At 39.4% G+C, this 26,117-nt stretch overlaps 1 protein-coding gene across 1 annotated transcript in view; it reads right to left on the bottom strand.

The window, feature by feature from the left end:
- The window catches only part of PREX2 (phosphatidylinositol-3,4,5-trisphosphate dependent Rac exchange factor 2), a 342,394-nt gene that overhangs the window by 57,533 nt on the left and 258,744 nt on the right, over positions 1–26,117 (bottom strand). Inside the window, exon 35 of the mRNA XM_003408339.4 lies at positions 23,081–23,195. Within this exon, the coding sequence (XP_003408387.4) occupies positions 23,081–23,195 (115 nt within the window). The remainder of the gene's footprint in view (positions 1–23,080; positions 23,196–26,117) is intronic.

Genomic DNA, 26,117 nt, shown 5'->3' with positions numbered 1-26,117 from the left:
GTGCCGTTGAGTCGGTTCCAACTCATAGCGACCCCATGCACAACAGAACGAAACACTGCCCAGTCCTGTGTCATCCTTACGATCATTGTTATGCTTCAGCTCATTGTTGCAGCCACTGTGTCAATCCACCTCGTTGAGGGTCTTCCTCTTTTCCGCTGACCCTGTACTCTGCCAAGCATGATGTCCTTCTCCAGGGACTGATCCCTCCTGACAACATGTCCAAAGTATTCAAGATGCAGTCTCGCCATCCTTGCTTCTAAGGAGCATTCTGGTTGTACTTCTTCTAAGACAGATTTGTTTGTTCTTTTGGCAGTCCACGGTATATTCAATATTCTTCGCCAATACCACAATTCAAAGGCGTCAACTCTTCTTCGGTCTTCCTTATTCATTGTCCAGTTTTCACATGCATATGATGCGACTGAAAATACCACAGCTTGGGTCAGGCGCACCTTAGTCTTCAGGGTGACATCTTTGCTCTTCAACACTTTGAAGAGGTCCTTTGCAGCAGATTTGCCTAATGCTATGTGTCTTTTGATTTCTTGACTGCTGCTTCCATGGCTATTGATTGTGGATCCAAGTAAAATGAAATCCTTGACAACTTCAATCTTTTCTCCGTTTATCATGATGTTGCTCATTGGTCCAATTGTGAGGATTTTTATTTTCTTTATGTTGAGGTGTAATCCACACCGAAGGCTGTGGTCTTTGATCTTCATTAGTAAGTGCTTCAAGTCCTCTTCACTTTCAGCAAGCAAGGTTGTGTCATCTGTATAACGCAGGTTGTTAATGAGTCTTCCTCCAATCTTGATGCCCCATTCTTCTTCACAGTCCAGCTTCTCGTATTATTTGTTCAGCATACAGATTAAATAGGTATGGTGAAAGAATACAACCCTGACGTACAACTTTCCTGACTTTAAACCAATCAGTATCCCCTTGTTTTGTCTCTTGATCTATGTAAAAGTTCCTCATGAGCACAATTAAGTGTTCTGGAATACCCATTCTTCGCAGTGTTATCCATGGTTTGGTATGATCCACACAGTCAAATGCATAATCAATAAAACACAGGTAAACATCCTTCTGGTATTCTCTGCTTTCAGCCAGGATCCATCTGACATCAGCAATGATATCCCTGGTTCCATGTCCTCTTCTGAAACTGGCCTGAATTTCTGGCAGTTTCCTGTCAATATACTGCTGCAGCCGTTTTTGAATGATCTTCAGCAGAGTTTTGCTTGAGTGTGATATTAATGATATTGTTCTATAATTTCCGCATTCAGTTGGATCACCTTTCTTGGGAATAGGCATAAATATGGATCTCTTCCAGTCAGTTGGCCAGGAAGCTGTCTTCCATATTTCTTGGCATAGACGAGTGAGTACCTTCAGCGCTGCACCTGTTTGTTGAAACATCTCAATTGATACTCCATCAATTCCTGGAGCCTTGTTTTTCACCAATGCCTTCAGAGCAACTTGGACTTCTTCCTTCAGTACCATCAGTTTCTGATCATATGCCACCTCTTGAAATGGTTGAATATCGACTAATTCTTTTTGGTACAATGACTCTGTGTATTCCTTCCATCTTCTTTTGATGCTTCCTGTGTCTTTTAATATTTTCCCCATGGAATCCTTCACTATTGCAACTCTAGGCTTGAATTTTTTCTTCAGTTCTTTCAGCTTGAGAAACACCAAGCGTGTTCTTCCCTTTTGGTTTTCCATCTCCAGCTCTTTGCACATGTCATTATAATACTTTACTTTTTCTTCTCAAGAGGCCCTTTGATATCTTCTGTTCAGTTCTTTTACTTCATCAATTCTTCCTTTTGCTTTAGCTGCTCAACGATCAAGAGCAAGTTTCAGAGTCTCCTCTGACATTCACCTTGGTCTTTTCTTTCTTTCTTGTCTTTTCAGTGTCCTCTTGCTTTCTTCATGGATGATGTCCTTGATGTCATTCCACAACTCATCTGATCTTCAGTCACTAGTGTTCAATGCGTCAAATCTATTCTTCAGATGGTCTCTAAATTCAGGTGGGATGTACTCAAGGTCATATTTTGGCTCTGGTGGACTTGCTCTGATTTTCTTCAGTTTCAGCTTGAACTTGCATATGAGCAATTGATGGTCTGTTCCACAGTCGGCCCCTGGCCTTGTTCTGACTGATGATATTGAGCTTTTCCATCTTCTCTTTCCACAGATGTAGTCAGTTTGATTTCTGTGTGTTCCATCTGGTGAGATCCATGTGTATAATCGCCATTTATGTTGGTGAAAGAAGGTATATGCAATGAAGAAGTTGTTGGTCTTGCAAAATTCTATCATTCAATCTCTGGTATTGTTTCTATCATCAAGGCCATATTTTCTAACTACTGATTCTTCTTCTTTGTTTCCAACTTTCTCATTCCAATCGCCAGTAATTATCAATGCATCTTGATTACATGTTCGATCAATTTCAGACTGTAGCCGCTGATAAAAATCTTCTATTTCTTCATCTTTGGCCCTAGTGGTTGGTGCATAAATTTGAATAATAGTCGTATTAACTGGTCTTCCTTGTAGGCCTATGGATATTATCCTATCACTGACAGCGTTATACTTCAGGATAGATCTTGAAACGTTCTTTTTGACAATGAATGCAACACCATTCCTCTTCGAGTTGTCATTCCCAGCATAGTAGACTATATGATTGTCTGATTCAAAATGGCCAATACCAGTCCATTTCAGCTCACTAATGCCTAGGATATCGATGTTTATGTGTTCCATTTCATTTTTTACGACTTCCAATTTCCCTAGATTCGTATTTCGTACATTTCAGGTTCTGATTATTAACAGATGTTTGCAGCTGTTTCTTCTGATTTTGAGTCGTGCCACATCAGCAAATGAAGGTCCCGAAAGCTTTATTCCATCCACGTCATTAAGGTCGACTCTACTTTGAGGAGGCAGCTCTTCCCCAGTCATCTTTTGAGTGCCTTCCAACCTGAGGGGCTCATCTTCCAGCACTATATCAGACAATGTTCTGCTGCTACTCATAAGGTTTTCACTGGCTAATGCTTTTCAGAAGTAGACTGTCAGGTCCTTCTTCCTAGTCTGTCTTAGTCTGGAAGCTCCGCTGAAACCTATCCTCCATGGGTGACCCTGCTGGTATCTGAATACCAGTGGCATAGCTTCCAGCATCGCAGAAACACACAAGCCCCCACAGTACGACAAACTGACAGACACGTGGGGGTCTGTCTTATGGTACGTGATTAAAATTGAATTAACTCGTTTTCCCAGGTCACAGACATTAATACTGGGATCACTCACTGCTGCACAGAGGCAATGTGGTGCTGCCATACAAGCACATGCTTTGGGGACAGGAAATATTTAGTTTTGAGTCTTAGCTCCGTCATTGTTAACTGCCTGCCTTTGGGTAATTTACTTCATCTCTTTTTCGTTGGTAATATGCTCTAAGCAATCTCATTTATTATTCTGGTTTTAACTATCACCTCTATGTTCGTGACTTTTAGTCTCTTTGATGCCAATCCAACACCTCAAACCCAACTGGATTCAGTATTCAGCTACTCCCTCCCACCCCCAATTCTGAACAAACTTCTCCTCTAGTTTCCTCACTATTTCAGATACTGATCTCCATCTCTGCCTCCAAAACCAAAACCAAACCCAGTGCCGTCGAGTCAATTCCGACTCATAGCGACCCTATAGGACAGAGTAGAACCGCCCCATAGAGTTTCCAAGGAGCACCTGGTGGATTTGAACTGCCTACCCTTTGGTTTGCAGCCGTAGCACTTAACCACTACACCACCAGGGTTTCCGTCTCTGCCTCAACCACCATTACTTAAATCAAGAAGGCTTTTTCTTTCTTTTTCTGCTTCCAAAATATTTCTCAAATTTATGCCTCCTTCTCCATCTCCATTTCTATCTGTTTAGGGTTCTTATCATCATTTACCTGGACTATTTCAATAGTTTCCTAATCAGTCTCTCCGACACTGTCTAGTCTTGTTATCACCCCAAACTTGTGTTCAATGGTACCACCACAGGGTTCATTTTAAAACACATCTCTGCTTAAAACCACAATGGAATCACCTCACTAACAGGCTTAAGCCTCAACTCCTACCCACCCCACCTGCATAACCTTCTGTCCCTCCCCATCCATTATAGCTCTGCAATGCCTTTGGTCATACAGTCCTCTCCCAGTGAAATAGCTTCTCAATCCTCCCTCACCTGGCCAACTAGTCATCTGTAAGAACTGCCTCACTTTCTGAACGGCTCAGTCCTTCCTATGTGCTCTTCTGTGCTCCCTGGGAATCCTGTTACCTCTACCATGGTGTTTACTAAACAAACAAAAAACTTTTTTGCCATCGAGTTGATTCCAACTCATAGTAACCCTACAGGACAGCGCAGAACTGCCCCGTAGAGTTTCCAAGGAGTGCCTGGTGGATTTGTACTGCTGACTAGCATAGTTTAAAACAACCTGCTTGCCTCTCATTTAAGATTCTCAAGGGCGTACTGTCTGACTCATCTCTGTATCCCCAAATGCCATGCACATTCCTCTACTTGCATATGAGTATACAAAAAATATTCTCAAACCATAATGAACACTTCACAAAGAGAACGAAGTGGCCGGGAAGACCCATGCAGCACTGACATTAGGGACCTTGCCATTCTTCACATGTTGTGTTGAAGTCATGTTAGTCAGGAACCTACCACCATTTATTTCTGTATCCTGGTTTGGTTGGCCTGACTCTTGGACATTTATATACATACAAACATTTACTAATCATTTATTAATAGATTGTCAGCAATGGGCAAACAAAAAAGAAAAAGACAAGGTAAAAGGGGAAACAGACACAAAAACAAAGAATAAAGAATGGTACATTAAATGCTATAATAGAGGTATATAAGGGAGTATAAAGAAAAAGACTAACTTAGGGGATGTGGGAAGACAAGAGGACTTTTGAAGTGTGACAGGAAAGAACGGAGAGGAAATGTCCAAAGCAACCAAAACTGGGGTCACTCTGGCTTAAATTAACAAAAGCCAAGCTAAGGTATGTCTGATTATCTTCCTTAATAACTGACGGAATTTCACAAACTTGAACCTATATGAGAGAGATCCTTGCCCTCAGTTGAAGTTCTGTGGTCCACGTAACTAGGTAGGCAATTTTACAAACACAATGCTCTATTCTTCACATAACTCATGAGTTTCAGTAAATCCATATTAATTTCTTCCAAGTCAGAATCCTGTCTTTTGTATAAAAAATTCTGAGTCCAAGCTAAATGTCCTAACTGGTGTAGAGGTAAAGCTCTGAAGGACCTTTTATCATCATTTACTCACCATCCATTATACATCCACAGAACAAAAGATGTCTGATATGTAAGAGAAAAGGAACAAAACAAAGCAATAGGAAAAAAAAAATTTTTTTCTGGAAAAGCTTGACTAGGATGCCGTGAATATATTTTTAAGACGGACTGTCCTTGTGACCAGCTAGAAAAGTCAGCAGTTAAAAATAAAAATCAATCTTGCTTCCATAAGTACTGACAATTTTCCCTCACAGACTATACTTTCCTAACTGACTCCTCAGGGTATGCTTATTTTCTTTTTTGATATTTTCAGCCTCATTTATTCTAAGAACATTCTGAGCACAAAGTACTTTGATCTTCCCTTTGGTTTTGTGGAAACAATAGCTTTTCTTAGTTTGAGATACAGGTAATTCTCTTCAATTCTTTTTGAAGATGCTTTTATTTGTTCTACTAGTCAGACAGAGTCTCTACTCATGCTTGATAAATGGTATCCCAATAAATAACTTGTCACCAAAATATGAAAACTCATAGATAAGTAATTCAATCTCATTTGTTGCCTTTATCAAATGAAAACTACTTGTTTGATACAGAACATCGCATTAGAAGTTTCTTTAAGGTAAAAATAAAATAAATATTAGTTATAATTACAACATATCAAGGGCAAATGGATTAGTGTAAATTCAGATAAGTCCAGGTAAATTAAATATGGTTACATGTATAATGTTTACACAGTTCTATCATATTTTCAGTAAAGCAATGGTGATAGAGTTTAATAATAGTATTTTTGTAGTAAAGAAAAGACACATTGCTCTCCAAAGTGTCATTAGAGTTTCAACTTTATCTGATCTTGTCTCATGTGAAATTTACGAATCTTGGCTACGCTGACGAATATACTTGAGACAGGTCTCCAACAGGGTCTACATCTGCACCCCTCAGATGGCCTGGAATTTGCCAGATATAAAACAAAGTAGGGTGGATACCAGAGTAAATCTGATAAAAAGATAATACCACACAAAGGAAGACCATTGATCTGATTTTAAATTTAATTCAACTATTTTTATGGTGCTTAGTGGGTAATTTTTTTTTTTTTTAAGTGGGTACAAAGCCCAGTGGGGAACGACGACCTGGTTTCCACCACAGTTTGCAATGGGGAAGGCATGCAGGTAAATAACACACGAGTCAAAATAAAACATACGAGATCGAGGCCATTAACTTTTAAAGAAGGGAGTAATTAATTCCAGCTGAGGCTATAACTGAAGGCTTCCTGCAGGGAGATAAATTGAGGGAGTCCCTAAATAGTTATACCATGCTTGCAAAGGGAAAAGGAGCTGAAGTGTGTCATGAGTGAAGCCTGGGTTAAAGGAAGTTGAAGAAGAACTGGATGGTAAAGGAAGGTATGTTGATCCTCTTTCATGCCCCTTTTCCTCTTGAATCCTAGTCTCCAACCATAACAACCTTTCAATCTCTCCTCTCTCCTTCAGGATTTTCACACATGCTGTTACCGCTGCTAGAAAATACCCGCTCTTCTCCAAACCTTTACCTCCCGTAACTCCAACTCTTCTTTTAAATCTCAGCTTAAGGGTTACTTCCTCAAAGAATTCTTCCCTGAAACCTCCAACCACCTTCCCATCCTTCCCCCAACTAAGTTTGACAGCCTTCTTATGCACATGCATAGCACCTTACACTTCTCCATAATCTGATTTGGGTTGCTATTAATTATAAGCGCAAATTTTCATTTGATGTTTATCATTCCCAAAGACGAAACACTCTTAGAGAGCAGCAATCATGTCTACTGTCCTCCCCAGCATGTGGTGCTGTCCCTAGTACTTGGTAGGCACTGTCTGTTGCATAAGTGTTGTTGTTATTAGCTGCCACTGAGCTGGACCCTGACTTATGGTGACCCCGTGCCCAACACAACAAAATGCCGCCTAGTCCTACACCATTCCCATGATTGGTTGCAGATTGGATCATTGTGATACACTGGGTTTTCACTGGCTGATTTTCAGAACTAGACCTCCAGGCCTTTCTTCCTAGTCTGTATTAGTCTGGAAGCTCTGCTAAAACCTGTTCAGCATCATAGCAACATGCAAGCCATCACTGGCAGATGAGTGCTGGCTGGACACGAAGTGCATTAGCTGGGAAATGAATCCAAGTGTCATGCTCAGAAGGTAAGCATTTCTACCGTGGAAACACCAATGCCACTCAAGTTTCCAGCAATTACTTTCATTTTACTTTGTGTGAGAGTTTGATATTTTATAAATTATATTTTTTAAATGTTAGATCCTTTACATATTTAACACAAAGAAAAGAAATCTACAAAACTATAAAGCATTATAAACTAATCCAAACTCTTTGTAGGCTTAGTTGTTTTTTGTCCTACCATTGAAAAATCACTTCTCATACAAAATAGAATTTACAACATGGATAGCTCTGTGCCCTCAATCTACAAGCGTAAGGAACTGAATATACACATTTGGTTTATGGCTGCTCTTAGAGAGAAGTGCAGATGTATTTTAATCTATAAAAAATGAAATTCAGCTGGAAAACAAATACAAAACTGCTATTGAGGAAGTAAATCTGCATCTAGAAGTGTTCTAGTTAATTTAAAAATAAATCACCTCACTTAATAATTCTAAAAGCTGCAGCTCTCTACAGAAGAAATTAAGGAAATGGCATTATCTATTTTCTGTTTTCTCAAATTTTATGAAGCCTATATTCTAGTTGAACTGAAGGTGGTTTGTACAGCTCCTTGTCAACAGAACGAACAAAATTTTCCATTTCAAACTTGAATATCCTCCTTGTTATTCAAACAAGAAATAGGAAACTGTGTTTTCTGAGGGAAGAAGGAGAAGGGGGTGGGGAGTACATGCCTATGATTCAAGACAGGATGTAAACGCTGAGGTCCGCAGTTCTTCGTTTTCTCATGCTATCCGATAGCTGTACTTAAAGACACGAAATGGCGATAAATCCATGCCACCCTTCATATCCATCTCACATCAGCAGAGCATAGTCACTGATTCGTTTCTGTTTTTCCCGCAGAGGTAGAGAGAAGTGACATATTTCATGCAGCTGCTATTATGGGATTAAGCAAGGCACATACTCCTGGCCAGATATTTCTCAGATGGAAAAACTGTCCAAAGTAAACGGCTCCGAGGTTGGTATTTGTGTAGCAAGTCTCGTCCACATAGAATCGACTTGACAGCACTGGGTGGGTGGGTCTCGTCCACATAAGTAGAAGTCCCATCTTCCTTCTATTTATTATATGAAATGTATTCGGCTTTTTATAAAAATTTTCTTAAAAAAAGCATATCCCATTCTTTATCCACAAAAGCACACCATAAGAGAACATTTACTTTGAACACTTTTCTTCCAATAAAGATGATCCATTTACATGTCTTGACCCCAAATCGTAAGCCTTAAAACAATCCAGTATAAAGCTGTCACTCCCCAAATACAATAAATGATCTCAGTTAACGAACAACTTGTTTCCTTTTATTTTTCTGCGTTTTACTGCTGACTTCATACTAATAATAATATTTTCCTAAAATGAAAGGAGTACTTTGATACACAGAACACTTGATACTATGTGACACCAAAACCTGGTAACCGAGAACTTGTTTTCTGTGCACAATGTTCACTCCATTTTGAGATGGCCTAATATAGTTCACAAATTATGGATTTTAAGGAGAAATAAGTCTTTGATTTAAATCCTGGCCTAACCACTAATTATCTGTGTAAACTTGTATAAGCTCTCCTTAAAATGGAATGTTTTATCTCATCAGGTGCCATGCAGTGGAGTTTTGCGCCAATAAATATGATGTATTAAAATGAAAGGTTTTGGTAATGATTAATTTCCTTTAAATGAGGCAGAAAAAGTGAGGCTGATAGGGATGATGGTTCCTGGCAAAGGGAATAAGAAGGAGGCCATAGGTAGAAAAGGGAGTCAAATAGGATAAGGAAGGTGAAGGGAGGGACACAAATGCCCTCCTCTTGAGAGTTCTTTGTTCAAATTTCTGAGTCCAATACTTCACACGCTGCTATTCCTTAATAAGCAGAAGGAAATCAGCCAAGAACCTTATTTGACTTCCCACAGGAGGATATATTTTAGAAACACTTCTGCTAGCTCAATCTTGTTCACTGGGAGCAACAAGAAAACCTGGGTGTCTTCAGGAAACCAGTGTCAGAGCTAATGCTTGTGGTAAAGGCTTCCCCAGGTCACTGCCTTCTCTCTGTTCCCACAGAACGCTGAGGGAGAGACGGTTAGACCAGCCAGCTGGTCTCGGCTCGCTTCACTACTGCCTTGTGAAAACTTCAACTGTTTGGCAATATTATTTGCAAGAGCTGCACGAGATGCAAATGGACAGCAGTAATTCAACTTTCCAATGACTTCTCCATTGTACTCAGAATAAAATTCAAATCCCTACAATGGCCAATGGCCCTACATCATCAAGACTCTGTCCCTGACTCTCAAAACCCATCATCCTCTCAATGAAATAGAAACTACTGGCCTTGACTTCTCAAACATGATACACTTGTTCCCAGGACTGGTGTGCATCTACTTCCACTTGTTGGGCAGTTCTTCCCCCAGATCTTAGCTAGGTTGTCTCCTTGAGATTTGGGTTTTTGTTCAAACATCATTTAGTGCTTAAGTCATTCCTAGCTACCACTCTAAACTACCAAACCCCTAGTTTATCACCTTCTTGTATATTTTCTTCATAGCACTTTTTGCTTAATTATTTTTTTCTCTTGTTCTCACTAGAATGGAAGCCTCATGAACACTGTATGAATGAATAACTGAAGGTTCAAAATCGGAACAACTGGGGGCACTTGATACTATCTGGCACCAAAGCCTGGCAACAGAGAATTTGTTTTCTTTGTATAATGTTCACTCCATTTTGAGATTGCCTAATATAGTACACAAATTATGGATTTTAAGGACAAATAAGTCTTTGATTTAAATCCTAGTCTTACTCATAATTATCTGTGTAAACTTATATAAGTTCTTAAAATGGAACTGATAATATGGAACCCTTTGAATTATTAAATTATCCACATAACTCACCTAGCATTGTGTCTGATATGTTCTTAAAAATTGGTAGGTATTATAGTTATCATTATCTTTTCTTTGTTTCCTACCATTCTTTGCTATTCTGGAGATATTTCCACAACTTGAGTGGAATCTGTTGTTTCTGCCTGCCAGGCATCCTCACCCTTCCCTTTGTGTAACAGCCCATAGGTTGTCTGTAGTGTTAAACCCTGTCATGGATTGAACTGTGTCCCCAAAATATATGTGTCAACTTCGTTAGGCCACGATTCCCAGGTATTATGTGGTTGTTGTCCTCCATTTTGTGATTGTAATTTTATCTTAAAGAGGATTAGGGTGTGGTTCTAACACCTTTACGAAGGTCACATCCCTGATCCAATGTAAAGGAAGTTTCCCTGGGGTGTGGCCTGCATCACCTTTTATCTCACAAGAGAAAAAAGCAAAGGGAAGCCAGCAGAGAGGGGGGATCTCATACCACCAAGAAAGAAGCACTGGGAGCAGAGAGCGTCCTTTGGACCCAGGGTTCCTCAACGGAAAAGTTCCTAGTCCGGGGGAAGACTGAATGAGAAGGGCCTTTCTCCAGAGCCAACAGAGAGAGAAAACCTTCCCCTGGAGCTGACATCCTGAATTTAGACTTGTAGCCTACTAGACTGTGAGAAAATAAATTTCTCTTTGTTAAAGCCATCCATTTGTAGTATTTCTGTTATAGCAGCACTAAATGACTAAGACAATCCCAAACAAGTAGGAGCATATGACCTGAGTCTGGCTAATAAATGCCCTCTCCAGGCCCTTGTCGAGAACTCTCAAGACAGGGGCCCATTCTTTGAAGAGGTTGCAAAATTCATGAACTGTAATACTAAATCTATACTGAAAATTGTTCTGGATTGAATTGTGTCCCCCTAAAACGTGTGTCAACTTGGCTAGGCCATGATTCCCATTATTGTGTGGTTGTCCTCCATTTTGTGATCTGATGTAATTTTCCTATGTGTTGCAAATCCTACCTCCCTGCTGTTAATGAGGCAGGATTAGAGGCAATTATATTATTAAGGCAGGACACAATCTACAGGATTAGGATGGATCTTGAATCAATCTTTTCTGAGATATAAAAGAGAGAAGAGAGCAAAGAGGAGACGGATCTCATTACCACCAAGCAAGAAGAGCCAGGAACAGAGCATGTCCTTTGGACTCAGGGTCCCTACACTGAGAAGCTCCTAGGCCCAGGGGAAGATTGATGATAAGGACCTTCCCCCAGAGCCGAGACAGAAAGCCTTCCCTTGGGGCTGGCATCCTAAATTCAGACTTCTAGCTTCCTAGGCTGTGAGAGAATAAATTTCTGTTTGTTAAAGCCATTCACTTGTGGTATTTCTGTTATAGCAGCACTAGATAAATAAAGCCACCATCTTTCCCGAAATGTGAAATGACCCTGCTTGAAAAAGAAGTTCATATATAGGAAAGAAGTGCCAAGACATAGACAGGAAAAAGGTATCTTGATAACCCACTATACTCCTGGATCTAGCTGTGCCTAAAGCAGGCACATCCCTCAATACCCCTGTTACATAAGCCCATACATTTTTATTTTGCTTATACCAGTTTGGTTTCCAAAACTTGTAATCTAAACAATGCTTTCTAATTAAATAATAAGAGTATATTAGAAAAATTCAAAAGATGGCGGACTAGGTAGACGCTACCTCGGATCCCTCTTGCAACAAAGACTCGGAAAAACAAGTGAATCGATCACATACATAACAATCTACGAACCCTGAACAACAAACACAGATTTAGAGACGGAAAACAAACAAATACGGGGAAGCAGCGATTGTTTTCGGAGCCTGGACCCAGCATCCCAGTCAGGTAACCTTTGGCGCCCGATTTAGGGCAGGGCCCAGGGGAGCTGACGGTGCAAACAAGGGGTGCAGCCCTACCCCCTGAACTCACCCCGGGAGGGGGCCCAGCCGGTTCGCGCGGGCAGCGTGGGGACGCAGCCGGTGGGAGAAGTCCCTGGGAGGCAGTGACTGGTTTTGGAGCTGGGAGAGCAGCGTCCCAGCCGGGGAATCTTGCCGCCGGGCTTTTGACTGGGCGCTGTCAAGGCACAAGCACAGAGAGATGCTCCACTCCCCTGAACTAACCCCGGGAGGGGGCCCAGCCGGTCCGCGGGAGTGGCGCGACTACGCGGCGGGTGGGACAAGAAGTCCCCGGGAGGCAGCGACTGATTTTGGAGTCGGGAGTGCACCGTCCCAGCAGGGCAACCTTGACGCTGGGATTTGGACTGGCAGCGGAGGATCTGACCGTGGCTTCAGTGGGCCAGATCCCCGGGGGCAATCTCCACACAGCCAGCACACATAGGCGACACACCCCTGGGGAATCTCAGATAAAATAGTCATTCCAAGCAAGACAAGCAACTCTGGCTATATTCTGAGGTGCTACTCTCCTATCTCTCTGATCCCTCCCCCACCCTCCCCAGGCGGCTTCATTACCATTGGAATTTCCTGAGCCAGAGGGAGAACGGCTCCGGATCCGCGGCGGCTTTGCTCCCCCCCGTTTTTTTTCTTTTGGTCTTTTCCTAACCCACTCTTCCGGCCTGAGAGAAGGAAACACAAAAAACCCAGGGACCAAAAATCCACCCCTAATTGGACTAAAAACACAGAACCAGCTACAGCCAAGCATATATGATCCAAATCTCAGACTTTCATCCTTACAGGGAACAAGGTGGCGGTTATAATCCAAAGGCAGTTCTGATAGGGATCTGACTGCATTTTTTTTTTAGCGGATTTTCTGGAAAAACTAGTTTCCCAGTGATGGCTCGGAAACAGCAGTCCATATCAAACCACATAAAGAAACAGACCATGACAGCTTCTACAACCCCCCAAACAAAAGAATCAAACTCTTTCCCAAATGAAGATACAATTCTGGAATTATCAGATACAGAATATAAAAAACTAATTTACAGAATGCTTCAAGACATCACAAATGAAATAAGGCAAACTGCAGAAAAAGCCAAGGAACACACTGATAAAACTGTTGAAGAACTCAAAAAGATTATTCAAGAACATAGTGGAAAAATTAATAAGTTGCAAGAATCCACAGAGAGACAGCATGTAGAAATCCAAAAGATTAACAATAAAATTACAGAATTACACAATGCAATAGGAAGTCAGAGGAGCAGACTTGAGCAATTAGAATGCAGACTGGGACATCTGGAGGACCAGGGAATTAACACTAACATAGCTGAAAAAAAATCAGATAAAAGAATTAAAAAAAATGAAGAAACCCTAAGAATCATTGGGACTCTATCAAGAAGGATAACCTGCGGGTGACTGGAGTCCCAGAACAGGGAGGGAGGACAGAAAACACAGAGAAAATAGTTGAAGATCTCCTGACAGAAAACTTCCCTGACATCATGAAAGACGAAAGGGTATCTATCCAAGATGCTCATCGAACCCCATTTAAGATTGATCCAAAAAGAAAAACACCAAGACATATTATCATCAAACTCGCCAAAACCAAAGATAAAGAGAAATTTTAAAAGCAGCCAGGGCGAAAAGAAAGGTTTCCTTCAAGGGAGAATCAATAAGAATAAGTTCAGACTACTCAGCAGAAACCATGCAGGCAAGAAGGGAATGGGACAACATATACAGAGCACTGAAGGAGAAAAACTGCCAGCCAAGGATCATATATCCAGCAAAACTCTCTCTCAAATATGAAGGTGAAATTAAGATATTTACAGATAAACACAAGTTTAGAGAATTTGCAAAAACCACACCAAAGCTACAAGAAATACTAAAGGAAATTGTTTGCAGAAAACGAATAACATCAGATACCAGCACAACACAACGTCAGAGAACATCCTGATACCAACTCAAATACAGAAATCACAAAAACAAATTAAGATTAATTAAAAAAAAAAATAATGCTCATAACAGGGAATCACTGAAGTCAATATGTAAAAGCTCACAATAATCAAAAAGAGGGACTAAATACAGGAGGCATAGAACTGCCATATGGAGAGTGATACAAGGCGATATAGAACAATACAAGTTAGGTTTTTACTTAGAAAAATAGGGGTAAATAATAAGGTAACCACAAAGAGGTATAACAACTCCATAACTCAAGATAAAAGCCAAGAAAAACGTAACGACTAAACAAACATAAAGTCAAACACTACGAAAATGAGGATCTCACAATTTACTAAGAAAAACGTCTCAGCACAAAAAAGTATGTGGAAAAATGAAATTGTCAACAACACACATAAAAAGGCATCAAAATGACAACACTAAACACTTATTTATCTATAATTACGCTGAATGTAAATGGACTAAATGCACCAATAAAGAGACAGAGAGTCTCGGACTGGATAAAGAAACACAATCCGTCTATATGCTGCCTACAAGAGACACACCTTAGACTTAGAGACACAAACAAACTAAAACTCAAAGGACGGAAAAAAATATATCAAGCAATGCAAGGCTGGTTTAATATCAGAAAAACCATTAATGTAATCCACCACATAAATAAAAGACAAAAACTACATGATCGAATCAATTGATGCAGAAAAGGCATTTGACAAAGTCCAACACCCATTTATGATAAAAACGCTCAACAAAATAGGAACTGAAGGAAAATTCCTCAACATAATAAAGGGCATCTATGCATAAAAAAAAAAATTTTTTTTTTTTTTATGCAAAGCCAACAGCCAATATCACTCTAAATGGAGAGAACCTGAAAGCATTTCCCTTGAGAACAGGAACCAGACAAGGATGCCCTTTATCACCGCTCTTATTCAACATTGTGCTAGAAGTCCTAGCCAGGGCAATTAGGCTAGACAAACAAATAAAAGACATCCGGATTGGCAAGGAGGAAATAAAATTCTCTCTATTTGCAGATGACATGATCTTATACACAGAAAACCCTAAGGAATCCTCCAGAAAACTACTGAAACTAATAGAAGAGTTTGGCAGAGTCTCACATTATAAGATAAACATACAAAAATCACTTGGATTCCTCTACATCAACAAAAAGAACACCGAAGAGGAAATAACCAAATCAATACCATTCACAGTAGCCCCCAAGAACATAAAATACTTAGGAATAAATCTTACCAAAGATGTAAAAGACCTATACAAAGAAAACTACAAAGCTCTCCTACAAGAAATTAAAAAGGATGTACTTAAGTGGAAAAACATACCTTGCTCATGGATAGGAAGACTTAACATAGTAAAAATGTCTATTCTACCAAAAGCCATCTATACATATAACGCACTTCCGATCCAAATTCCAATGTCATTTTTTTAAGGTGATAGAGAAACAAATCACCAATTTCATATGGAAGGGAAAGAAGCCCCGGATAAGCAAAGCATTACTGACAAAGAAGAAGAAAGTGGGAGGCCTCACTCTACTTGATTTCAGAAGCTATTATACACCCACAGTAGTCAAAACAGCCTGGTACTAGTACAACAACAGGCACATAGACCTATGGAACAGAATTGAGAACCCAGATATAAATCCATCCACGTATGAGCAGCTGATGTTTGACAAAGGACCAGTGTCAGTTAATTGGGGAAAAGATAGTCTTTTTAACAAATGGTGCTGGCATAACTGGATATCCATTTACCAAAAAATGAAACAGGACCCATACCTCACACCATGCACAAAAACTAACTCCAAGTGGATCAAAGACCTAAACATAAAGACTAAAACGATAAAGATCATGGAAGAAAAAATTGGGACAACGTTAGGAGCCTAATACAAGGCATAAACAGAATACAAAACATTACCAAAAATGACGAAGAGAAATCCGATAACTGGGAGCTCCTAAAAATCAAACACCTATGTTCATCTAAAGACTTCACCAAAAGAGTAAAAAGACCACCTACAGACTGGGAAAGAATTTTCAGCTATGACATCTCCGACCAGCGCCTGATCTCTAAAATCTACATGATTCTGTCAAAACTCAACCACAAAAAGACAAACAACCCAATCAAGAAGTGGGCAAAGGATATGAACACACACGTCACTAAAGAAGATACTCAGGCAGGTAACAGATATATGAGGAAATACTCTCGATCATTAGCCATTAGAGAAATGCAAATTAAAACTACGATGAGATTCCATCTCACTCCAACAAGGCTGGCATTAATCCAAAAAACACAAAATAATAAATGTTGGAGAGGCTGCGGAGAGATTGGAACTCTTATACACTGCTGGTGGGAATGTAAAATGGTACAACCACTTTGGAAATCTATCTGGCGTTATCTTAAACAGTTAGAAATAGAACTACCATAAAAAAACAACCCAGAAATCCCACTCCTCAGAATATACCCTAGAGAAACAAGAGCCTTCACACAAACAGATATATGCACACCCATGTTTATTGCAGCTCTGTTTACAATAGCAAAAAGCTGGAAGCAACCAAGGTGTCCATCAATGGATGAATATGGGTAAATAAATTGTGGTATATTCACACAATGGAATACTATGCATCGATAAAGAACAGTGACGAATCTGTCAAACATTTCATAACATGGAGGAACCTGGAAGGCATTATGCTGAGCGAAATTAGTCGGAGGCCAAAGGACAAATATTGTATAAGACCACTGTTATAAGATCTTGAGAAATAGTAAAAACTGAGAAGAACACATACTTTTGTGGTTACGAGGGGGGGAGGGAGGGAGGGAGGGAGAAGGTTTTTTATTGATTAATTAGTAGATAAGAACTGCTTTAGGTGAAGGGAAGGACAACACTCAATACAGGGGAGGTCAGCTCAATTGGACTGGACCAAAAGCAAAGAAGCTTCCGGGATAAAATGAATGCTTCAAAGGTCAGCGGAGCAAGGGCGGGGGTTTGGGGAGCATGGTTTAAGGGGACTTCTAAGTCAATTGGCAAAATAATTCTATTATGAAAACATTCTGCATCCCACTTTGAAATGTGGCGTCTGGGGTCTTAAAAGCTAACAAGCGGCCATCTAAGATGCATCTACTGGTCTCAACCCACCTGGATCAAAGGAGAATGAAGAACACCAAGGTCACACGACAACTAAGAGCCCAAGAGACAGAGAGGGCCACATGAACCAGAGACCTACATTATCCTGAGAACAGAAGAACTAGTTGGTGACCGGCCACAATCGATGACTGCCCTGACAGGGAGCACAATAGGGAACCCCTGAGGGAGCAGGAGATAAGTGGGATGCAGACCCCAAATTCTCATAAAAAGACCATACTTAATGGTCTGGATGTGACTAGAGGAAGCCCGGCGGTCATGGTCCCCAAACCTTCTGTTGGCACGGGACAGGAACCATCCCCGAAGACAATTCATCAGACATGAAACGGACTGGACAGTGGGTGGGAGAGATGCTGATGAAGAGTGAGCTAATAATATCAGGTGGACACTTGAGACTGTGTTGGCGTCTCCTGTCTGGAGGGGGGATGGGAGGATAGAGAGAGTTGGAGGCTGCCAAAGTTTTCACGAAAGGAGAGACTGGAAGGGCTGACTCATTAGGGGGAGAGCAAGTGGGAGTAAGGAGTAAGATGTATATTAACTTATATGTGACAGACTGACTTGATCTGTAAACGTTCACTTGAAGCTCAATAAAAGTTAATAAAAAAAAAAAAGAGTATATTATTTGTTCCTTTGTTTTAAAGCTAAGAAGAAAAAGGCCCTTTATGGGGTCCAATTAGTAAATATACAAATTAATCTTCAGAATGAAATGGTTTTCAGTGAAAGTGTTCAAAAGGGCTAAGGCTATGAGGCATGAGTGACACCTTGGGGCTACTTTCTAAGATGGGCAATAAGAGCCCCTTCAAAGGAGTGGTCAACAGCGACCTGAGATTCTACATGAACACCAAGAACAGATGGCCCAAGAAGAATTAAGAGTAGTTGTGGTTACACAGTAACAGGGAAAATTAAGGAAGAAATTAGCATCCTTATTCAAGAAATGGGCAAGAAGAGAAGGCGTTATTGGGGGTAAAGAGGAAGATAAGTGTCTTCCTATGCAAAGGAAATCTAATATGCACAAGTAGGTTATATCGTAGGTCATTACTGATGCAGGCACCTAATTTAACTGAGGAGTTTGTACTTTTAAAAATGTTTTCTCCAAGCAAGAAAAGGTAAAATGTTTTCTTACAAGAAAAGGATAGCTAGCATGTAATTAATACATGTCCCGTATGTCTTAATATAGAGTCATTATTAAACATCTTGTCATGGATCTGCTATATATGAGCTACATATATATCATAACGTAGCATATATAATGTAATGTAATAAATAGAATATAATATAAATACATTATATTTCTGTTTTTAAAAAAACTCAGAAGGAAAAGACAGTCTTCTAACAAATGGTGCTGGCATGACTGGATATCCATCTGCAAAAAAATGAAACAAGACCCATACCTCACTCCATGCACAAAAACTAACTCAAAATGGATCAAAGACCTAAACACAAAATCTAAAATGGTAAAGATCAGGGAAGAAAAAATAGGGACAATGTTAGGAGCCCTAATACATGGCATAAACAGTATACAAAACATTACTAAAAATGCAGAAGAGAAACCAGATAACCGGGAGCTCCTAAAGAGCAAACACCTATGCTCACCCCCCCCCCAAAAAAAAAACAAAGATTTCACCAAAAGAGTAAAAAGACTACCTACAGACTAGGAAAAAGTTTTTAGCTATGACATTTCTGGTCAGTGCCTGCTCTCTAAAATCTACATGATCCTGCTAAAACTCAACCACAAAATGACAATTAACTCAACTAAAAAACGGGCAAAGAATATGAACAGACACTCCACTAACGATGACATTCAGGTAGCTAATAGATACACGAGGAAATGCTCACGATCATTAGCCATTAGAGAAATGCAGATCAAAATTACAGTTAGATTCCATCTCACTCCAACAAGGCTGGCATTAATCCAAAAAACACATAAAAATAAATGTTGGAAAGGTTGTGGAGAGGCTGGAATACTTATATGCTGCTGGTAGGAATGTAAAATGGTACAACCACTTTGGAAATCAATTTGGCACTTCCTTAAAAAACTAGAAACAGACCTACCATACGATCTAGCAATCCCACTCCTTGGAATATATCCTAGAGAAATAAGAGCCTTTACACAAACAGATATATGCACACCCATGTTCACTGCAGCACTGTTTTACGATAGCAAAACGATGGAAGCAACCAAGGTGCCCATCAGCAGATGAATGGATAAATAAATTATGGTATATTCACACAATGGAATACTACACATCGATAAAGAGCAGTGATAAATCTGTGAGACATTTAATAACATGGAGGAATCTGGAAGGCATTATGCTGAGTGAAATTAGTTGCAAAAGAACAAATATTGTATAAGACCACTATTAAAAGAACTGGAGAAATAGTTTAAACAGAGAAGAAAATATTCTTTGATGGTTACGAGAGGGCGGAGGGAGGGAGGGAGGGAGAGGGGCATTCACTAATTAAATAGTCGATAAGTTTTATTTTAGGTGAAGGGAAAGACAATACACAATACAGGGGAGGTCAATGCAACTGGACTAAACCAAAAGCAAAGAAGTTTCCTGAATAAACTGAACGCTTCAAAGGCCAGCATAGCAGGGGCAGGGGTTTGAGGACCATAGTTTCAGGGGACACCTAAGTCAATTGGCATAATAAAATCTATTAAAAAACATTCTGCATCCCACTTTGGGGAGTGGCATCTGGGGTCTTAAACGCTAGCAAGCGGCCATCTAAGATGCATCAATGGTTCTCAACCCACCTGGAGCAAGGAAGAATGAAGAACACCAAAGGTACAAGGTAATTATGAGCCTAAGAGACAGAAAGGACCACATAAACTGGAGACTACATCAGCCTGAGACTAGAAGAACTAGATGGTGCCCGGCCACAACCAATGACTGCCTTGACAGGGAACTCAACAGAGAACCTCTGAGGGAGCAGAAGAGCAGTGGGATGCAGACCCCAAATTCTCATAAAAAGACCAGACTTAATGGTCAGACTGGGACTAGAAGGACCCCAGAGGCCATGGTCCCCAGACCTTCCGTTAGCCCAAGACTAGAACCACTCCCAAAGCCAACTCTTCAGATAGGGATTGGACTGGAATATAGGATGGAAAATGATACTGGTAAAGAACGAGCTTCTTGGATCTAGTAGACATATGAGGCTATGTTAGCATCTCCTGTCTGGAGGGGAGATGAGAGTGGAGGGGGCCAGAAGCTACCCAAATGGACCTGAGGAAAGAGAATGGAGGCAAGGACTGTGCTATCTCATTAGAGGGAGAGCAATTAAAAGTCTATGGCAAGGTGTATGTAAATTTTTATATGAAAGACTGACCTGATTTGCAAACTTGCACTTAGAGCAAAATAAAAATTAATTAAAAAAAAAACAAAAACCACAAGGGTTATAGTATGCTACATTCCCATTTCTCTCTGCTTTTATAAGTAAAGGATTAACACAAGTAAGCATACATTTGTAGACAGATTCTTGTGCAAAGCTCTTTGAAAAACACAGTGGGAGACACCATAATAAACTTAGCCCTCATCTATCTCAAAGAGCTTATAATGAAATAAAAATGACTAGAAACACATACACAAATTGTATCATCGGTGAGAAAAACCTAACTCTGTAATAGCCATAAATAAAATAAATAGAAGAGTGATCTGGTGTTCATTTAAGTCAAGGGCAGTGGTACTGAAATTTGAGCATGCTGAGAATTACCTGGACATTGCTGGGCCCATCCCAAGAGTTTCTAACAAGTTCCCAGAAGATGCTGATGCTGCTGGTCTAGGGACCATACTCTGAGAACTACTGACGGAGGAAAGTGGTTTTCAACTTTGGCTGCACATTAGAATCTCTTAGGGAGCTTCTGAAAATTCTAATGCCCAGGCCTCACCCCAGGCCAGTTAAAAAGGAAAAAGATTTTATGAAGGAGAGTATACTTTGGCTAGTCATTGAATCATTTGAACAGTAGTTTTGCAAACAGGTGGAGACTGAAGAAGCAGATGCTAAGTGAGGGGCAAAAAGTAATAGAAGAGGGAAAGTATAGTGCAAGATTAGAAATAAGGATAATATAGAAAAAAAAAATCCTGGGTCAAGTCATGTACAACCTCCATTGCCACACTAAGGTGCTTGGACCTTCTTTGTGCACCTTCTTTGAGCAGAAGCTATTGCTGTTGTTAGGTGCCGGCAAGTCGGTTCTGACTCATAGGAACTATGTACAACAGAATGAAACACTGCCCAGTCCTGCACCATGCCCACAATTGTTGAGCATAAGAGTGACATGGTAATACCTGTGGTTTAAAATTATTATTCTGGAAGCAATACACTGAGCAGATTAAAACAACATTGCTGCTTAGACAGGAGATTTGTTAGGATGCTGTTCCGTCAAACTGGAGTCTAGGGGTGTATTCTCCAGACATACATCTCCCACATGAATGCTTAAATTTTATGTATTCATTTCAAATATGACCTAAAAATATATTTTATCAATTATGAAGCAAAATTTCTCTTTTGTGATGACAGTTCTCAATTGAAAGATTTTCACAAGATTGAAGTTCAGCTTCTTAAGTCAGTGTTTCTTAGTCGGTGGACATACATTTAAAAAATTCAAGATTAACCTTTTTTCCCCTGTGAAAGGAGTCAGTAAACCATACAACTTTGAGAAATAGTGATCAAGAGAAGGTAATAAAAATGGAGCAGTCTAAGAGACATTTTGAGCCAAGATCATCAGGATCTCCAATTACATCTCAGGAGGAAGAGAAAAAGAGTAATCCAGAAAGATCTTGGGGCTTTGACATTTAAGTGTTTCTGAAGATGGTGAAGTGATTGAATGAAGTAGAGGACCTAGGAGAAGGGGCAGGATTGTGCGGACAGGGAGAGAGAAACAAAGCATTCATAATGGAAGAAGGACTACCCATTGGTGGTAATCACCAGGACAAACACTTCCACGTGTCAGGCATTTTTTTTTCACAGATTAGCCATATTGTGGACAAGTGCAGAAAATGTCACAATAATATTCTTGAGTTCTTAGAGCTCTGGGTAGAAGAAGAATATTTTTATTTCAGAAATAAACTCTGAGTCTGTTAAGTAATTTTAAAAAGTCACCCATCAACAGAGTAATTTTTAAGAAAGCTGGGTATCATTTATTTGTTAAAAATCAAAACTTCTGAATTATGTCTTCCCTCTACTTATTCTGGTTAACTTCTCCTGTCATTTATCACTGAACCACTAACGCTGTTCTTTAGGGGAAAAACAGCAAAACACAAGCATTAATTTATATATTTAAAAGCAGATGTTTTTCCAATACCAAGTACAGGTTCTATCACAACTTTTTTTCCCCTACCCGTCCACATAAAACCTACTCCTCTCTGCGTGACGTGAAGGTGCCAACTCTTTAATAGTACGTGAAGGAACCTATTTTACTCTTAATCCGCCGAATCTCCCAGGGGAGATCACGATAAAATATATCCATGCTCTTTTTCATGGAAATGGTCAACTAAATGTTTAATCTCTTCTCCTTCGCCTTTATCTTTTCTATAAATTAAAACACTAGTATTAAAATTTTCAAAATACTATTTTGAAAAAATTCTTTTCTTTTCAAAAACAGTACCCATTATAGTATTAGAAATATTAAATCCTAAATTAGAGAGCTTTTTGTCAAAGGAAACATCATCAGTAATAATCTAATACATTGAATAATATAAATGATCCTATTGATGAGTTCCTATAAAATATGGAAATTCGCTTTTAAAAAAATACAATAAAACTTGTACTACTACATACCTGAGCTTCTGGTTGTACTGTCTGACCTTTTCCAATGAGGCTGCATTTATCTGGGCTTGAAATTCTTCCACTGAAACATTGTCTTTGTAATAATATCCCTCCATGCTCTCCAGTGCTGGGTAAACAAGTAAATGTACTTTACACAGGATTTTTTGGACTTGATTTCTCCACATTTAGAGTAATCTAATGCGCTATTTTTTTTTATTTATTTATTTTTTTAATGCACTATTAGTAACTATATCAAATGGAACCAAGTATAAACACAGACGCAAGAAACTATCTTGAACTAGTCCAAAAATTAATCAAAATCATTCTTAAAATAAACGTCAAACATTTGGTGATTAAGTACATTTCTATCTTAAACTATCTTCTATTTTTAAAACATCTTATACCCATTTTCTGGAGCTAAACTCAAACTTCTTATTTTATACATATAACCTGTTGCCGTCGAGTCAATTCTGACTCACAGCAATCCTACAGGACAGAGCAGAATTGCCCCACAGGGTTTCCAAGGAGCGCCTGGTGGATTCTAACCGCTATGCCACCAAGGTTTCCTTTATACATATATGTGTGCGTGTATATATATATATACATATACACGCACACATATGTACAATTAGCCCTCATTTACCAACTCTCTTGTTATCTGACATTCTGCACTAACACCAATAGTAAAAAATCCACCATCTGACTATTTTGCACATTAACAATGTATGTCTGGCAGTAACGAATGCCATGGTGCGAAGTGAGATACTAGCTGTGATGGTTAAGGATATGTGTCAGCCTAGCTGGGCCGTAAGTCTCAGTGGTTTGGCAGTTATGTGAAGATGCCATCCTCCATTTTGTCATCTGATGTGGTCATTCTTCATTTTCAACAACAATAACAACCTGGTCTTTGGAACCTAACCATGTCAATAAGTGAGAAGTGGGTGTATATGTATGTGTATACACACACACACACATTACTTATTATACATACAAGGAAGGAGCCCTGGTGGCACAGTGGTTAAAGTGCTTGGCTGCTAACTGAACATCAGCAGTTCGAGCCCACCAGCTTCTCTACAGGAGAAAGATGTGGCAGTCTGCTTTTGTAAAGATTTACAGCCTTGGAAACCCTATGGGGCAGTTCTACTCTGTCCTATAGGGTTGTTATAAGTTGGAATCGACTTGACTGCAGTGAATTTTTGGGTTTTGGAATACACATAAGGAGCCCTGGTGGTACAGTCGTTAAGCACTTGACTGCCAACCAAAAGGTCTGTGGTTAGAATCCACCAGCTGCTCTCTGCAGAAGAAAGACGGAGAGTTGACAGTTTGCTTCTGTAAAGATTTATGGCCTTGGAAACCCTATGGGGCAGTTCTATTCTGTCCTATAGGGTTGCTATGCGTTAGAGTCAACTTGACGGCAATAGGTTTTTGGTTTTTACGCACATGTGTACAGACACACACACCCAAATATACATTTGGAACATATGTATGAGAGGCAGAACTATGCATTACCATATATCAGAGTAAATTAATGGACGTTTACCACTCTGCATGTATATTCACATTCTCTTGTAGCCTCAATTAAATTAAAAAATATTAAGGTATATAAAGCAAATCTTAGAAAATCATTTTTATTCAAATGGCTAGTAAATAAATAAGCACGACCATATTTATAACTTTGTACTCATTTCGAGTGTCTTTTGATTAATACAGATTGCATTCTTTTTTGGTTAAGTTTTCTTTTTCCTTTAAGCTTGATGGGGTTGTATTTTTAAAATTTTGAGAGGAAACAAATCCCATGAAAGGATCTAGAAAGACAAGATTTCCTATGGAGAGGTTGGCAGCAACAGGAATGGCAGTGGGTCCGGTATGGAAATGTGAATTAATTTTCTTTTAAATGTATTACCATTTATAAGCTTATTTTCAACAGACTATTTCAAAATTAATAAACATCAATTTTTTTTAACTGTTTAATGCAATCGTTTCTAAATAATGGCATTTCTACGAATTGACAAACTGCCATGATCATTTTTTGGAGAAAATAGGAAAGGGACTGCTATTTTTAATCTGTGCTACTCAGAGTTCTAGAACACTAATGAAAACAAAAAATTTTAAAGAGTATTGCTACCTTTGGAATTTTAAAAAATGATATTATTGGTTTGTAATTATGAAAAGCAATGGTAGAATACTTGAGAGAAAGCATACTACATTTAGTTCAGTTCAGGAAATCCAAATTATAGGCTTGTGTCCATTTTTTTTTTTTTTTTTTTGTCAAGGGTTGTTGGTTTTCTTTTTTTAGTCTTTATGACTTCTGCATGAATTAGAATATTTGCAACTGTTCTGGCAAGCTTCTGGTCCTGAACACACAAGCAATAAATGGAAGGCTTCCTGAATAAACAATCCTCAAACACATGCCATAATTCCATGTTCACTTTTGTTAACAAGCTTTTATTGTCAAAGGCAAATATCCCAAGAGGATTAAGTCTATCAATACTCATACATCAATGTGAAGTATTCTTCATGGTTGCAAAGCTAATGATGTAAGAAGCATTTGCACTGAAGTAAAACTCCACGTTCTGCTCCTTAGTAGCTGGCAAGGTAATTAATATCTGAGGTACTCAGGTTTCTCATTTGTGAAATGGAAATAACAGGAGTGCCTACTAATTATGGAAGGAGCCATGGTGGCGTGGTGCTTAAGTACTTGATTACTAACCAAAAAGTCAGCAGTTCAAACCCACCAGCAGCTCTTTAGGAGAAAGATGTGGCAGTCTGCTTCCATAAGATTAGTCTTGGAAATCCTACGGGGCAGTTTTACTCTGTCCTGTAGGGTTGCTATGAATCAGAATCGGGTACTAGTTCGGGTTACTGGGAAAGAATTAAATTAAATAATAGTATTAATAGAGCCTATAACTATTGTTATCATTTATTGAATGCATTCCATGATCTAGACAACATGCCAGGTGCTTTATGGGCAATGTCTAATTCAATTTCCATGGGATATGGATTTGCACGTGTGTGCTTAACAAAATGGGAAGTTTCAGGACTCAGAGGA

The sequence above is a fragment of the Loxodonta africana genome, chromosome 14, assembly GCF_030014295.1.
Source record: "Loxodonta africana isolate mLoxAfr1 chromosome 14, mLoxAfr1.hap2, whole genome shotgun sequence".
NCBI classification, from domain to species: Eukaryota; Metazoa; Chordata; class Mammalia; order Proboscidea; family Elephantidae; genus Loxodonta; species Loxodonta africana.
Note: the sequence above shows the minus strand (reverse complement) of the source record. Positions and strands in the feature narration are given on the sequence as shown.